This window comes from Miscanthus floridulus, chromosome 8 (assembly GCF_019320115.1).
Source record: "Miscanthus floridulus cultivar M001 chromosome 8, ASM1932011v1, whole genome shotgun sequence".
Taxonomy (NCBI): Eukaryota; Viridiplantae; Streptophyta; class Magnoliopsida; order Poales; family Poaceae; genus Miscanthus; species Miscanthus floridulus.
Genome location: NC_089587.1, coordinates 148,346,996 through 148,363,199, shown reverse-complemented (window position 1 = coordinate 148,363,199; position 16,204 = coordinate 148,346,996). Strand labels below are relative to the sequence as shown.

Genomic DNA, 16,204 nt, shown 5'->3' with positions numbered 1-16,204 from the left:
TTATATATATTTTTTTACTAAAAGGCTGCAATGGCGGCAGGGCCCTTCACTGCTGGTTTTGGTTTTAAAACCGGCAGTGATAGGTTCTATCACAGTTGGTTGCTCGAACCGACACAAAAGGCCCCATTCACTATCGGTTTTTAAACTAAAACTGACAGTGATGTGTAGATGCTCCTCACATGTCAACAGTGCTCCCCACTGACCACAACAGTAGGAAAACTGCTTCCATCTACCCCAACAACTTTAGTTCAGAAACAAAAATATACCATGAATGCTAGCCCCCTACCGCGTGACGACACCGTTTAATTATAGGTTGAACTAAGTCTACCTATGAAAAAATCCGGAATGGTGCCAAACTTTTACACAGGCTATAATGTGCCATAGGAATAAGAATTTTATAGAGGTGGATGAAAAAATCTATTGGGTCTAAGATTAAATTCACCCTCTTTTGTCTCATTCGACATAGAGAAAAATATAATAAATAAAAAACTAATTAGAAAAACCTCAGATTCTATGTGGGGTCTTAATTTGGGTGTACATATTTACCAAAAAAATTTCAAGCCATTTTAACATAGGTGGAGTATACATGCTTCACAGAGGTATATGTGCCTTTTCATCGAACCATGACTATACACATTAGTTATCAAGGTTTCTGTGGTTCATAGGCATTCCGGTGTCGTATTGGTCTCAAACTTTTTCTTCGGCTTACACGTGCCACGTGTGAAGGAAACACCAAGTTTGGGATTTTCCAGAGATGGTTTGCTACTTTCTGAGGTTTAATTGAATTTCCGCGTGATGACACCTTTTAATTATAGGTTGAACTGAGTCTACCCACAAAAAGATTCGGAATGATGCCAAACTTTTACACAGGTTATAAGGTGCCCTAGGGATAAGAATTTTGTAGAGGTGGATGAAAAAATCTATTGGGTTCAAGATGAAATTCACCCTCTTTTGTCTCATTCGGCACAGAGAAAAATATAATAAATAAAAAACTGATTAGAAAATCCTAAGATCCTGTGTGGGGTCTTAACTTGGGTGTACAAGCTTACCAAAAAAAATTTCAAGCCATTTTGACATAGGAATACATATGCTTGTATTTATTCAGTATATAAAAGAATTTTTTTAATATATATAAACATCATTGTCAGTTTTAAAAAATCGACATTGATGAGAAGAAACCGACAGTGATGCTGGTTATCACTATCGATTTATTTTGAAAACCGGCAGTGATATATAATAAATTAAAAAAATGTGGCAACCCACGGGTTCGAGCTCAGGTCTCAGGCTACAGAGTTTAGATACTTAACCGTTGTGCCAGTATATGATGTGTGTCAATGTTTATTTATTTTTTCTTTTTGATCTTTAGGCCGCTTAATAAATTAAAAAATTAAACCAAAAATTTTTTGGCCACCTTGGACTCGAACACGGGTCTCGAGGGCTAAGTTGAGGGGTGTTAACCGTTGAGCCAGTCGTAGAAATTCAAAAGAAAATGAAAAGTTATCCTACTTAACACATAACTGCATACCATATCACTACCGGTTTGTGGAATGACCTGGCAGCAATGTACCCCCATCATTGTCAGTTTAGACTTACAACCGGCAGTGATCAGCTATTTCCCAAAGTCATTAAAAAATTTATAAAATTGACCAAAAAATTTTAGACCGCTTGGGAGTCAAACACGGGTCTCAGGGCTATAAGTTGAGGGGTGTTAACCGTTGAGCCAGTCGTAGGAATTCAAAAGAAAATAAAAAGTTATCCTACTTAACACATAACTGCTATACTACATCACTGCCGGTTTGGGGAATGACCCGGCAGTGATGTACACCCATCATTATCGATTTGGGGAGTGACCCAGCAGTGATGTACCCCCATCAGTGTCGGTTTAGACTTACAACTGACAGTGATGAGCTACTGGTATAAAAGAGGCGCGGGTTGAAATTATCCAAATTCATTTCAACCCCATGCCAACCCCTCCCCCGCGTCGCCGGAGCACCGCCCCACGCCGGAGCACCGCCCCACGCCGTCCACCTCCCCATGTCGGAGCACCGCCCCACGCCAGAGCACCATGCCGTCCATGCCCTCGTTCCTCGTCCACGATGCTGCCCGTGCCCCTCCTCCTCCACACCTGCACTCCCACTACCGAGGCCTTCAGGAGCACACAGATAGCTATTTTCCCACCCCCACGGTGAGTGCGTGGCTCACTGCCCGCTATGTGTCTGATGAAATGTCCCACGGTGTTGCTGCTTACTTGAATCAGTAGAGGTGTTGCTATGAATCAGTAGAGGTGTTGTTGCTTACTTGAATCCAGTAATACTTATTCTGGGGGGCCGTTTGTGTAAAACATTTTTACCAATTCACTTCTAAGAAGAAAAAAGTTGACTTATATCTACATTAAGTGACATTATGTGATTATGTTTCTTGGCTATTCGTGTACTGCTGGTTATGGACAAGGGTTTGCCTCCCTATTGTTAGAAATCTAAAGAAGTGAATTTTGAAAGGAGGCTGTGTGTTGTGTTTGTGAACACAACAATTCAGACCTAAACAGGGACGCAAGTGAGGTTATAGTTATTCAAATATGTTTCAATTTATCTAGAGGATTTGTTCATGTTGATCACACATTAAATTATCTCATGCTTGCTGAGGATCTAGTCTAATAGAAGAACTTGTGCTTTAGCAACCAACCTAATGTGAAGTTTGTGAGTACTAAGGCAAAATCAATGGTTCTAATTTGTAAACAAGGAACAAGAGTAGTGTAGATTTGAATTAAGTGTCACTAGTAGAGATTTGCCATATAACTTGAATAATAGCTCTTGTTTAGTGAGTTACCATTACCACTTACCACATACCTAATTTACTTAAATGTATAGGCAATCATGGCATGGTATGTAGTGTATGTTGGTCACATGCCTGAGATTTATCGAACCTGGAAAGATTGCTATGCTCAAGTCAATCGCTACCTTGGTAATTTACACAAAAAGTATAACACAGAAGCTGAAGCTTTGAGGGCCTACTATAGTCATCCGGCCTACCTTGCAAACCATGGGCAACTAGCCTACTATGGTCCAATGAATGCAAACCATGGCCATCCACTGGCACTGGAGATTGAATAGAAGCCACCTGCCGGAGATGTAAAGATTAGGAGAATTGCTCCTTGGTCTTGGAAAGATGTCATGCTTTTATTTATGGCTATGGTCATTGCTTTTCTTATTTAGAAGTGGATGTAGGCTTAGTTTCGTAGAATAGTAGGTGGACTTTATTGTATGTAGACTTATTATTAGACTTTGCATTAAACATATTATATATATATGAACATATGCTATTAGTAGTTGTCCATAGCCAAAACTAACCATGATCGTGTCACAGCCATGACTCGTCCTTGCCTGTTACCCCGTCGCCGAAGAACAGATCGACAACAAGAAGCGGCTGATATCGCTAGGATGGGAGAGCCATATGATCCGACAAACGGTGACGGTGTCAATCAGGACGATGAGAACGAGCAGCCATGGACCCCATCTAGCCTACTCGATCTACGTCAAAATGACCAAGATTTCTAGATAACTTTGGTATCATGTGACTATGTAGCCACACACGCTAATCAATTGAGAGGGTCATAGCTTACTTGGTGTCTCGAGTAGGAGCCTCCACTGGCCGAGGAGCCAAAGGGTTCGGGTAGTAGGAAGGCCAGATCCAAGCGAGGCGTGTTAAGGATTCCTGTTGGTAGGAATGCACACTAGCACATCACTAAGTTCGATGAATTTGGGGATCCACTCTCACCGCCTATAGCTTTGACCAAATACAAGACTATCCTCAGGTTACTTGTTAGGGACTTCATCCCGATTAGGTATAGAAAGTGGATTGGGAAAGATGATGACTTGTGGAGGGTTCCCGAAAGTGAGAGGGACTACATATGGGATATCAAGATCCTAAAGTATTTCACTTTCCCAATGGAGTATGACAAGGATTAGTCAAGAAAAAAGCAAAAGAAATAATGGGGACATGCTTCAAGAATTTTAAGGGGACATTGTACAAGAATTTTGTCCTCCAAAATAAAGAGCCAGATTTTGATGATGGATAGTTTAGCAAGCAGAAGGACTTCTGGCAGGATTTCAAGGATTATAGGTTATTCGAGGAGTACTTAGAACTGAGCAGGAAGAATAAGGAGAACTCGCAGAAAGCGATGAATCCTCATCATCTCGGCTCTCATGGCTACGCCAAAAAGATGCTAGAATTTGAAGCAAAACTTTAAAATATGGATCGCCTTGCTGAGGAAGGCATTTAGGTTGAGACCATCGATTGGGAGTCAAGATCGGTAATATACTGTATGGAGAGGAATATATGCAAAGCACGGGAGCTTTAGCTCCACAAATCAACCCATGAGCGAACTCATCCAGAGGATCTCCTAGGTAACTGAGGAGGTGAGGCAAGAGACTCACACTTCTAATAGGGAGAAAGACGTGCTCACCTAAGCACTCAGAACCAAGGATCACCCTAGTCGCACTAGAGGAACCAGTGTTGTTCCTTGGAAACTAGCATTCCCCTAAGAATCTAACACTAACTGAGCCGCTCGAAGGGTAGAGCGGATCAGGAGGCAAAGTATTTGAGGCGACTAAAAGAGATGGAAGAAAGAATGGATGCACGAATTGAGGCGACTATTGAAGCATGCGTCCAACAAATTTTGTTGTCTAAGGGGTTAGGAGTACCATAAAACCCTACTCCTACTGCCTTTAGCCCACAGTTTAGGGGTCACAGCAGCTGCGGATTGATCCTGCTCGACAAAGAAGATGTGAATGTATCTCATCCGATGGATGGCATCACTGAACCCATCAATGTCAAGTTGTACATCCGTTAGGAATGGACAAAGGACAAGGTGGCACTCGGCCAGGCCTGGCCTATGGGAGATGGGACCATTAATGGCCGCCCAATTCTATAGGGGTACGCTCGCATCATCATTGATAGAATACTTGATAAGAAGTATAACAAGATACACATTGAGTACCCCGTAGTGAAAGATAGGCTGAAACTTGGTCATAACAAGGGCTCTCAAGTGGCCTAGCACAAGCGCTTCATTAAGCTTGACCACCAATTGTCCTCTAATGATGAGGACGACTATGAGTCTTTGCCCACCCATGATGATCACTCACCATCTCCCAACAGAGATCACTCCCCTCCTCATCCCTTGCCATCACCCTCGAGAAGACAGAGATCTTCTTCTATTTCTCCTCGTCCGACTCCATTTTCATCAGCCCCGAGAAAAGAGAAGACTCCTCCTCCTCCTCCACCACCATCTTCATCAGCCCCAGAAAAACAGAATTCTCATCATCCTCCTCCTCCTCCTCCATCTCAGCCCAAAACAAGATCAAAGGCATCCTCGCAGTCGTAGAAAAGGTTCTTGGATTCGGTCACTAATGCTCCCAAAGTGGACCAACAAAAAAGAAAAAGGCCGTTCAGTGGCAGCGTTATAAACTTGATGGAAGGAAAATTTATAGCACAGATCTCGAAAGAAGATTGTATTAGTTTCTTCAATCTTTGTGCCTCACTACCTCCATTTTTGTTGAAGTTCGAATTCGAAAGGCAAACACAGAATCAGTACGCTACAATAAGAGCCGATGAATTACACAATGAATATTTAAGGAAGATACAGAAGTTCATCGAAGACAACCCCAAATTAACCATGGAAGAGGCCGTGAACATCTATTATGATGTACAAGGAATGGGAACACCGACAATGAAGTATGAAAGGGGCAATCTTTTGGTTCCCGATCACGAGTATAAAAATTTAACAACATATATGCGCCAGTTGCATGAATATTATATGGCTCAAACAATAGAGATGGGGGACTTTGGTTTTGAGGTTATTATCCGTTCACCATATATTTTTCATTAACCTGAAGAAGAAAGTTCAATGTCGAGTGGGAGTGCTTGTTCCAGCTATACCAGAATCGCTCTCTCGATACATAAATGTTGACGCTGTGGACTATGCAAATACCCTACATGCATGATATTACAATTAACTACTCTCTTGGGACGTAAATTATTAACTTTTGAGCACTTCCCATGATTTTATGTAGGTGTATAGCAAAATTTTGCATTCTAAAAAGCAAATGGGATAACATAGGCTTCTTGGACCCCTTGCGAGTCAATGAGAAGACATGTCTAGGCCTCCATGGATGTGATATGAAAGACCTAAAATAGAGATTGATTATTGTTTTCGATGAATTGAAGATGAAGAACAAAATCCACATACTTCTAGCCTACAACTGCGAGTATGTGTTCTCAGCTTTTAATTTTATGCTTCTTTTTTCATTAAGATTATTTGATAATTAGGATTCTGTGATTGCAGCCACCATTTCATCTTCATTTGAGTTAATCTTGCCAAAAATCTAATCGAGGTGTGGGACTCGAAGAAAAAACAATTTCATCATCTGGATGCACTGATGGTAGTGCTGAATTAGTAAGTGATCCTAATAATATATTATTTTCTAATCACACATACCGCTTTCTAACGTTTCTCCTTTTAATGTTACTCAGTGTCTGAAGAAAACATATCGGTGGGACGTAAGTCCCATTCAAGGTTGTCGAAATAGAGGGAAAGTACCTAAAACAGCCGACGGGAAATAATGAATGTGGGTTTTATGTAACGTGGGTAATGCTTCGCTATATCGGCGGGAAATTGGAAGAAGCCGATAAGTTGGTGTGTATAATCCCCATTTTAGTTATGTCTGTTAATCATTCAACAAAATGTTTTACTAATTCCTCTTTGGATATCATCTTTTTTGAACGACAGCGCAAGAAATATAACCACGAAAGGCTGTTAGACATGGAAATTGTCGCGCTGCAATCGGAGCTGGCAAAATTCATCTTAGACGAGGTATTGGAAAAAGATGAAATATTTTTTATTGCGTAATCTATGAAGTTCAAGGACCAGTATGGCCCAGAGTGGCTTGCTAGATTGTTGTAAGAAGTCCGAGAAGCATTGCATAATCTGTGAAGTCCAAGAACATTTCTTTTTTATTTTGAGGGATCGAGATCTTGATAAAAACATTTGAACTATAACTGTAACATTTGTAATGTTTAATATTGATGGACATGTCGTCTACGTAGCATATATAAAGCGAAACCCGATTCCATAAAAAATATAAATTATAAAACAATAAAATGCGAACGTGACATCACTGTCGGTTAGCAAAAAACCGACAGTGTTGTCATAAACATCACTGCCGGTTAGCAACAAACTAGTAGTGATGGCATTGCCGGCTGGAGCCATAAACCGGCAGCATTGGCTTAGCTATCACTGCTGGTTCTTGTCACAAACCGGCAGTGATTGTTACGACAACACTGCCGGTTGAAACAGAAACCGACAGTGTTGGTGGAACTGAACTCTATCGGGTGGTCTTATGAACCAACAGTATTGGTGGAACTGAACTCTACCGGTTGTGTAAAGAACCGACAGTGAAGTTAAAGAATACTACCGGTTTGTAGGAACCGATAGTGATAGCTTACCCTCATCACTGCCGGTATAGTTGTGCCGGTTCAAAATCCGGCAATGATTGGGTATTTTGAATCGGCAGTGAAGTGTTATTCTGACGTAGTGGAGCACTGGGGAGTAACCCGTAGCAGCATCATGTCCATTGTCATCCGGTTTAGAGATGGCAATGGGGAATTCCATGTCGGGAAATGGTTCCACATCCCATTCCTCGTAGGAGGAAAAATCTCCGTCTCCGTCATCTCAAAAGCTTGCGATAGAGATTTGGTTCATGACCTCGCACAGGGAATAATCCCTGCAATGAACCTTGTCCCTGCATGAATAAAATTATATTACTTATAGTTACTTATATGAACGAAGAAATATCATAATGCACAATAGTGGATGATGTAGACTCTGACATATATAGACAGCTAAATATATGTTAGTGAATGATATTGCTTAATGACATGAATAGCTTGAATAAAGACATAATTAGTGTATGTTGACGTGGACAGCTGGCATGGTGAGATAGAATGCTAGTGGGGATTGAAAATATAAGAGATATAGATATAGATATGCACAATCTTTTTTTCTATCCTTAGCATGTATGTGTACTTATTTACTTTGTCTATAAAATGGTATGCCTGGATGTCCAAATTCTTGAGATGGGTAAGCATTTGGATAGTAAGAGGTGGAAACGGCATGGGTTAGAACATGGAAAGAATCCAAAGAAGAATGATATTCAAGTAGCACCACCTGATTGATTGAATTTTTTCTTCCCTGCAGCATGCCAGTATCAAGAAATGATGAGTTCGTTGCATCTCTTCACTTCCTAGTTCATCTCTTGTTGGCTGGCCACCTCACTGGTGGACCAAAGTACCCAAGTAACCTTTGATAATTCTATTCTTGTTGTATTACTGATATACTCCCCCCTTCTCAAAAAGAATATAATTTATATCTGGGACAAGTTAAACATTTTTAAGTGTGACTAAGCACCTTAAACTACTGGCAAACTTGTCTCCTTTCTTGGTTAGCACTAGTACAGAAATCTTTTTGGAGACGATCAAAAACGATTTATGGAGGCGGGCAAAGCAACCGCACCTAATCAAAGGTCACAGTTAATACTGATTAACCGAGTTGGTTGATTTGCTTGTCTCAGTTAATCAATTATTTTTTTTTAAAAAGACGAGACCATATGCGAGCCGATCTAGGGCCCAGCGTTGAGCCCATCCAGGGCCACCGTGCTTCGAGCTCGCCATTGTCGCGTCCACTCCGCTGTGCTTCGAGCCAGATCCGACCGCCCTACACCAGATCTAATCGCCAGCCGCCTGGATCCGCCGCCACGTCCCTCGCCATGGGCGCGACCGCCGTCCATGCCACGTGTCCCACCACCTTCCATCGCGGTGTGCGTGCCTCCACCGCCACCACGCATCCTATCGCCGCATCTGGCCACCATGGTGGAGCCCGTCGCCGCCGAATTTGCCCACGCCGGGGCTAGATCCGCCGAGGCTGGATCCGCCCGCGCCAAGGCCGGATTCGCTGTGGTGGAGCCTGCAGCCACCAGATCCACCTACGCCAAGGCTAGATTTGCCCACACCTAGGCTGGATCCGCTGAGGTGGAGCCCATCGCGGCTAGATCCACCCACGCCACCAGATCCGCCCACGCCGGGGCCAGATCCAGCCTCCCCGTGTGCCGGTCGAGGTCAAGGGAGAAGGATGCACCGCCAGAGAGGGAGATGGATGCGCCGCCGGCCTTCTTCTGCACCGGCTACTGGTTGGGCTCGAGGGAGAGGGATGTGCCACCAGACTCCTTGTGCGTCGGCCGAGCTCAGGCTCCATGGTGGAGATGGAGAGGAGAGGGCACCCTACGCTAGCTGTGGGTGAGAGGGAGGAGCCACCATAGGGGTGGGTGTTGGGTAGGCGTTGCCATGGGGGAGAGGGAGAGGTGAGGGAGGCATTGAGGGAGAGAGAGGCGTCGGCTTTGGGCTAAGACAGAGGCGCTGAGGGAGAGAAAGAGTGGATTTGGTTGGAGCTAGGGTTTCAAGGTCATATATATACTGCAACTAGATTTCTAGGCCGAGATGGGCTTTCCTGGTCGAGAGTGGGTTTGGCCTCGATTTACAGAGGTGGACCTTATAATAGTGTAAGTGAAATCAAGCCTTAATTGTGGGTTTTGGTGATAATGGCCACGCAATTAGAGAACTAATGAGATTTATTAAGATAACAAGCAGGAGAATCATAACAGAGGATGTTATACATAACGAGGAGCCCCCAATTACAAAAGGTGACGGCATCAAGCTCAAAAGGAGGTTTATTTCATTTATATTTTGAAATTAAGTATAAGAAAAGTCATACTATAAAGGAGGACATAATGCTTAAGTCAATATGTGCAACCAAGTGCTCAATACTACACTAAAGCATCCTCAAAGCTCAACCAAGACAGCTAGCTCAACAATCTTCTATCCCTTGCTGTCTGGCTTGGTACGGTAGTGTCACACTTGAAGAGCGGCTATGTTGTAGAGCGGCACTGTCGCAAATAGGCTATGGCACTACCATGACTTATCTGACCATTGGGAGCAGGGGAAGTATTTATACCTCTCCCCTTCCCTCACAATGGTCTTCTTCTTCGCCCAGTCATTCAGACCGACGCTTTTCTGCTCAGTGCTCACTCTCTCTCCTCCATTGGTGCCCTAAAGCTCTCAAGCTTTCCCTTACTTGTTCCCCAACTCTAAAGAACACTTGGTTCACGTTTTGGCCGATGGTTGTGTTTGTTACTCTTGGAGCTTGGCTCCTAGCCGGCTAGAGCGTCGCCCGTGGAGCTTGCCAACTTGTGTGGTAGCCCCAGGAGGTTTGTAACCATCTCTTGAAGCTAGTAAACTCACCCCTCATCTCAAGAGTTAAGTCTCTTGACTTGAGAATGAGGAAGGGTTGCAAAGCCCTAAGCCTTAGTGGTTAACCTCAACAACGTGGACTTAGGCAAGCCTTGGTGGTGAGCTGAACTATAGGATAAATCATTATCACCATGTGCTTGATTTACATTCTTGCATTTCATATTGTGGTGAGGTGATTTCTAGGGTTGTGGCCGATCTACTTGTGTGTGACACTACTACCACTTCTAGCTATCGATCTATGATATCCATACATGTAGGAAGCTCAGTAATTTCTCTGATCTAAGTTTCCATACATAGTTTTTGAACTGTGCTTCAAAGTTGTCTACAGGTGTGGCAGTGCCACGGGCACAGAGCGATAGTGTCACAGGTTGAATTTGATAATTGCTCAAGTTTTATTTTAACAGGCTTATTCACCCCTCCTCTAGGCTAACCAGAGATCCTACAAACAGGCCCGCCTCTAGAAATGGCCTTCATTTTTGGAGGTGTGTTGACGGTCACTAACATCAATTATAAACTATCAATATAACCTGCATTTATACTTAGTTCTATCACCAAACATAGGTATTGGGGTTTAAACTAATAAATTCCATGAGTTTTGGTGAATCTGTGTTTTTAGCAGGGTTTAATCAGAAAATTGCCGAGGAGGACCTAATCGATAATTGAAATCATGAAATTCTACCGCGGTATCAATGTGGGAAAACTCTAGAAGGGTCTAGAAGGTGAATCACCGAAGCGGGGCTCGACCCACTGCCATGTCAGCCTCCTTCGAATATCGGTTCTCCACCACCTTAAGGATTGCATCTAAGCCGTTGCTTAAGTCGGTTTGATCCAAGGGCTCACGTTGGACCCTCAGGGCTATATAAACCAGCCCCTGCCCCCTCTCTTAGTAGATCCTAAAACCCTAATTCATATCTCTCCTTCATATCAGCATACACCTAAGGGATTAGGTCTAGAGCTCTCCAATGTAGTAGATTAGTAGCTTAGGAGTGAGGGTGGAGTTGGGCTCATGCTCAAGTTCCGGATCTAGTCTTGGAGGCTAGACGAAGCCTTGTATCTTCACTTCTATATCTTGTAAGACTTATTATTAATTCATCATATTCTTATCTACATGGCTATACTTTAAATATATATCTTGCTTAGTTAAGATTATCATTGCTTTTGTGTGCGGGTTCATGGAGCGCTTAGCTTACTATAGTTTATCGATTAGGCTAAGTAGGTGAGTCTCGTGTAAGCATGGTGCTTATATGATGCTCTGCCTATGAGTACACCTTGTTCTCTAGTTGGGTGGTAGTAGCGGGAGATGACAACCCCGTCTATCCTTTGTAGTCTACTCCGAATTGAGCAGGTTCTTAAATTGTAGGACCATAGTCGCGTTAGTAGAGTTATCTATTGTAGGTGCTCTACCGTCTAAGCGACGTCCAAAAGTGCACAAGAGTAGAGTTAGTTTTAGCTATAGTTGGGTATATATATACTTTGATCCTATAATAAGAATATCATAGGAATCTACCTCACTCGTTGTTCTCCCGAGTTGACTAGTTTACGTTATCTTAGTGACCTATCCCCTGAGTGTCATTATACTTAATTCTTATCATTACCTTTACCCCTTACTTTAGCTATGCTGGTATGCTGATTAGTATACATTCCTTTGTTAGCCAATAAATGTTTACTCTATTGTTTTCCTGTGGTAAAATATAAATAATGACACCTGGAATACTGTCGGTAAAATGCTACAATGGTATTCTGTGCGCTTGTGGAATCCTTCATATTCTATTTGCGTTAATAAATACCAACAAGGTGGACCTCTTATAAGGCCCGCCTCTGTAAATAGATTTTAGGAGGCAGTTATTTTTTGACCGCCTCCATAAATTGATTTTGTGAGGCGGTTGAATGTGACCGTCTCGGTAAATAAAAATGACTGTCTCCGTTAATAGCCCGACATTGTAGGAGGCGGTCAGATTTTGTGCCTGCCTCCGTTAATGTTTGGCATTACCTCCTAAAATCATTTTATGTAGTAGTGTAGTCGACCTTCCTACGACCTACATCAGTGTTGCAACACACCCTACACACCCATCGACTCTAGGGTTGAGACTTGGGAGCGGTGGCTGGTGGGAGACCAGGAGTCTCTGAGTTAGGAATCACCGAATCAAGAGGAAACATGAGAAAAAGGGAAGGGTCCTTGGTGTTGGTGCTACTAGACTTTATCTATTGGGCTACTAGACTTTTCATTCACCTATTGAAGTTCACTCGCCAACGACTCAAGTTGTGAGTTTCACATCATGTTTAACATCCCGATACATCTAGCCCCTCCTATAAGCGCATCAATGGAGTTCGGCCACTCCATTCAAGTGCATTCATGGAGGAAATTTTAGGAGGGGCTTAGGGCGGGGCTTCACGGTACCAGTGATAGTAGGGACGCTCGAGCCCCACCCTTCCTATCGCTAGATCTGTCACTGATTATATAACCAATTCTTCTCTTTGCTATTATTGGCCTGTCATGATTCTACAGGCATATCGATTCCATCTCGTTGTAAATGTCTTTGTGCAATGCGCTTTTGAACATGGTGTGTTTGGTAGTGATCTATTCTAAATTTAACATTGTTCAATTCTAAATTTTTAGCATTGCAGGTTGTCCCTCCTGTGATCATTCATATATTTCTTAAATCGATAATGATATACGGGCGTCCGGACGCACCAATCCCGCACACCCACTCCTTATCCCATCCCGTGACCCCTCCACTCCCCCGCGCCCACTTGCGGCCGCTCCGTCCGCCCTCCGGGCCGCTCTCGGGACAGACGCCGCGCCCGCGCGCCAGATCGCTTCCGCCCCACTCGTGCTCCCTCCCTCCCACCCCCTCCGCGACCTCAATGAGACCTTGCACTCCCAGCGACCCAGCTTCCGCTCCCCCTACTGGAGACAAGGATGACGGTGGCGGCTCCGATGAGGTAGGCCGGCCCGTCTTTGGATCTGAGCCCTCCTCCTCGTCCTCGTCCTCCGGATCTGAGAGACGCGACAGTGGATAGGGTTCCAGCGAGCTCTGTTGTCCTATTTCCTCCTCCCTCCAGCGAGCTCGAAGGTGATGGATCAGGAATGGAGCAGTTTGCACCTCGAACCCATCCCCTTGTTGTTTGTACGTCCTTGTTGTTACTCCGTGTTGCAATGGATTTTTTTGGATGCCGCAATATATGATTTTCGAATGTTGCAATGGGATTTTTGGGTTGTTGCAACAGATGATTTTCGAATGTTTCCATTTCTATGTTTCACAGTTGATTTTTTGCGATGTTGTAGTACTACTTGTCTTGTTCGCTTGGCTGATAAGCCATGGCTGAAAGCATTGTTGGCTGATTTGTTGTGAGAGAAAAATATTATTCGTTGGCTGAAAAAGTACGGCTTATAAGCCAAGCAAACAGGACGACTGTTTGAGATGTTGCAGTACATAATTTTCGATGTTGCATCACAAAATTTTTTATGTTGTAACATATATTTTTTGATGTTGCAGCACATAGTTTTCGACGTTTCACTACATGATTTTGTGATGTTGCAGTATTTATATTTCAATATTGCACTATATAGTTTTTACATATATTTACGATATTGCACTTGAAGTGTTTCGTGCTCTTGGAATATGGTGCACGGCTGTAGGAAACAGGGACAGAAATGAAGGACAAGGGCGCGGTGAACGCAATTCCATTCAATTTTATTCGATTTCTATTTGGGTTGTGGGGACGGGCGCATCCGGACGCTAGGATAACCGTTCCTAAATTCACATGGGTCTTGTTTAATCTTTGTACAGATTCGGTGGTTGAGCAGTATAGCAGTAGAATAAACATATACGAGTAGTCACGTACGTACGCGTGTCAAACTAGGCAGTGCCCAGGTAGCAGCAGGCCAGGAGCGTGTCCTCTCCGCCGGGCCCGAATGGATCCAAATCCGTTGCCGCGCAAACGACGCGATCCGGGGCCCGGGTCGTGGGCAGCGGTTACACCGGATGGGGAGCGCATCGCCCAGCCCAGCGGGGGTTCAAGGGCCGCGCCGATGGCTTGTGTCGTGGGGCCCGCGAGTTGGGTTGGCGGAGGGATTCCCGGGCAGCCCCTACCCGGCCTGCCCGCGGGCACCGCTGGCCTCTCGCCGGCTATAAAATGGGCGCCAAGGCCTGGGTACTGCAGTTTGCCGCTCTGTGAAATTGGTGCCGTCTTCTTACGCCGCCGCCGCCGTCGTCGTCTTCGTCCGTAGGTAGCCTCTCCATCCTCCTCTTTCTCCTTTCCTCGCTTAATCTTATCTACTACGATAGGGGTACTCCTGATGAGTTGCTTAGAAATCTTGCTTATTATCTTAATCCTGAAAGTGAATCTTGTTCCACTGTAAGAACTGGAACGTCACTGACCGAACGCAGGATACAGTGTGCTGCCTGGGTTCGTTTGGTCGTAAACTCGTAACGGAGGATACAGTAACATCCTTTCCTCTGCGTGGGATTTACGAACGCAGTTAATTTTCCCTGTGCTGTTTCTGGATTTCTATTTAGTAATTTTTTTTCGCATTTATTATTGCGGTTTGCCTTGTGTGTGGATGTTGCTCGCTGACTGATGGCCTATCTCTTGGCATCTGCAGATCAGAGAGGAACCAAAACCGATCGATGGCGTCCAACTACGTGGACACGACGGGCGAGGAGGGCAGGTTCCACGGCCCCCACGGCCACAGCCACAGCACCGGCACCACCCCGACGGGCGCGGCGGCGGCGTTGTCGCCGCGCAACATGCGCCGCAGCTTCTCCTCCGCGTCCTCCGGGAGCCACAGCCACGGCGGCGGGGGCAAGTGCGTGTGCGCGCCCCCGACCCACGCCGGGTCGTTCAAGTGCCGGCTCCACCGCACCAACTCCCAGGGCCACGCGCACCCGTCCCCGCCGGTCTCCCCCGCCGGCGGCGCGTCCTCCGCCGCGCCGGCGCAGGGCGCCCCGTCCTCCGCCTCCTCCCGCACCGTCGAGGCCCAGTGAGTGACGCCGCCGAGACCATGACGGGCGAGGCGCAGGGATACTTGTCGTGTCAGAAGAAGGGAGCCTATTAGTATTCCCCTTGTTGTGATCCGCGTTATCGGATTTTTTTCCCCCTCTTGGCTTTTGCCTCTTTTTCCCCTGCTCGTTTCGGTGTGGGATTCCTATTCCCTCCTTTCGTGCTTCTGAATTTCTGATTGCCAGCCGCCTCACCCCCCCTCCTTTCGTTGCTAAGATGAGACTCCCCGGCTGCTCCCTGTCCCTGCTACTGCTGCTCCTCTGGACTGGATCCTATTTGAGTGGGAGACGATGAAAATGGATGCCTATGTAAATTAATTGCCTCTCTTTACCATTCTACTTCTATTTACTCCTCTCTTCGTCCTAAATTATAAGTCATTCCAAAACTCTTAAAATCATTTCAAGGTTTCAAATTTATATAATAAAATAATAACATTTATGATATTAAGTAAGTATCATTAGGTTTCTTTATTAAATATATTTTTATACTGTACCTATTTGATGTCATAAATCTCTATAATTCTTTTTATAATTTTGATCAAACTTTATGCGTTGACTCATCAAGATTCCTAAAATGACTTATAATTTAGAATGGATGGAGTATTCAACCTGTTTGCTGATTGATTTTTGGGTTGATAAAATCTGATCGGTGCTAATTTATTGTGAGTGAAAAATGTTATATCATGACTGATAAATTTTGGCCGAAACCAATAAGCAACCAGGCTGATTGAAGTATCATCACCCTTGTTTTGAAATCACTGGAATGCCATCTCTGAGACGAGATCCTTTCTAGATTTCCTTGTGTGATGTGATGGTCTCGTCTGTGTGCGTCGATTGGGCAGTCT

The 16,204-nt window shown here is 44.5% G+C and overlaps 1 protein-coding gene across 2 annotated transcripts; it reads left to right on the top strand.

The window, feature by feature from the left end:
- Window positions 1-14,435: 14,435 nt before the first annotated feature.
- On the top strand, window positions 14,436-15,706 carry LOC136477344 (uncharacterized). 2 transcript variants are annotated; one of them, XM_066475470.1, is made up of 3 exons: window positions 14,558-14,587; window positions 14,748-14,838; window positions 14,963-15,706. In XM_066475470.1, exon 3 carries the CDS (start codon window positions 14,988-14,990, stop codon window positions 15,342-15,344), a length of 357 nt encoding a protein of 118 aa, XP_066331567.1. In that variant the 5' UTR covers window positions 14,558-14,587; window positions 14,748-14,838; window positions 14,963-14,987; the 3' UTR covers window positions 15,345-15,706. The 2 variants fall into 2 exon arrangements, with proteins under 2 accessions (XP_066331566.1, XP_066331567.1); XM_066475469.1 differs by lacking the exon at window positions 14,748-14,838 and having other exon boundaries at window positions 14,436-14,587.
- Window positions 15,707-16,204: the final 498 nt, after the last annotated feature.

Coding starts and splice junctions, on each gene's coding strand:
- LOC136477344 (XM_066475469.1), top strand. CDS start 14,988: ATGGCGTCCAACTACGTGGACACGACGGGCGAGGAGGGCAGGTTCCAC.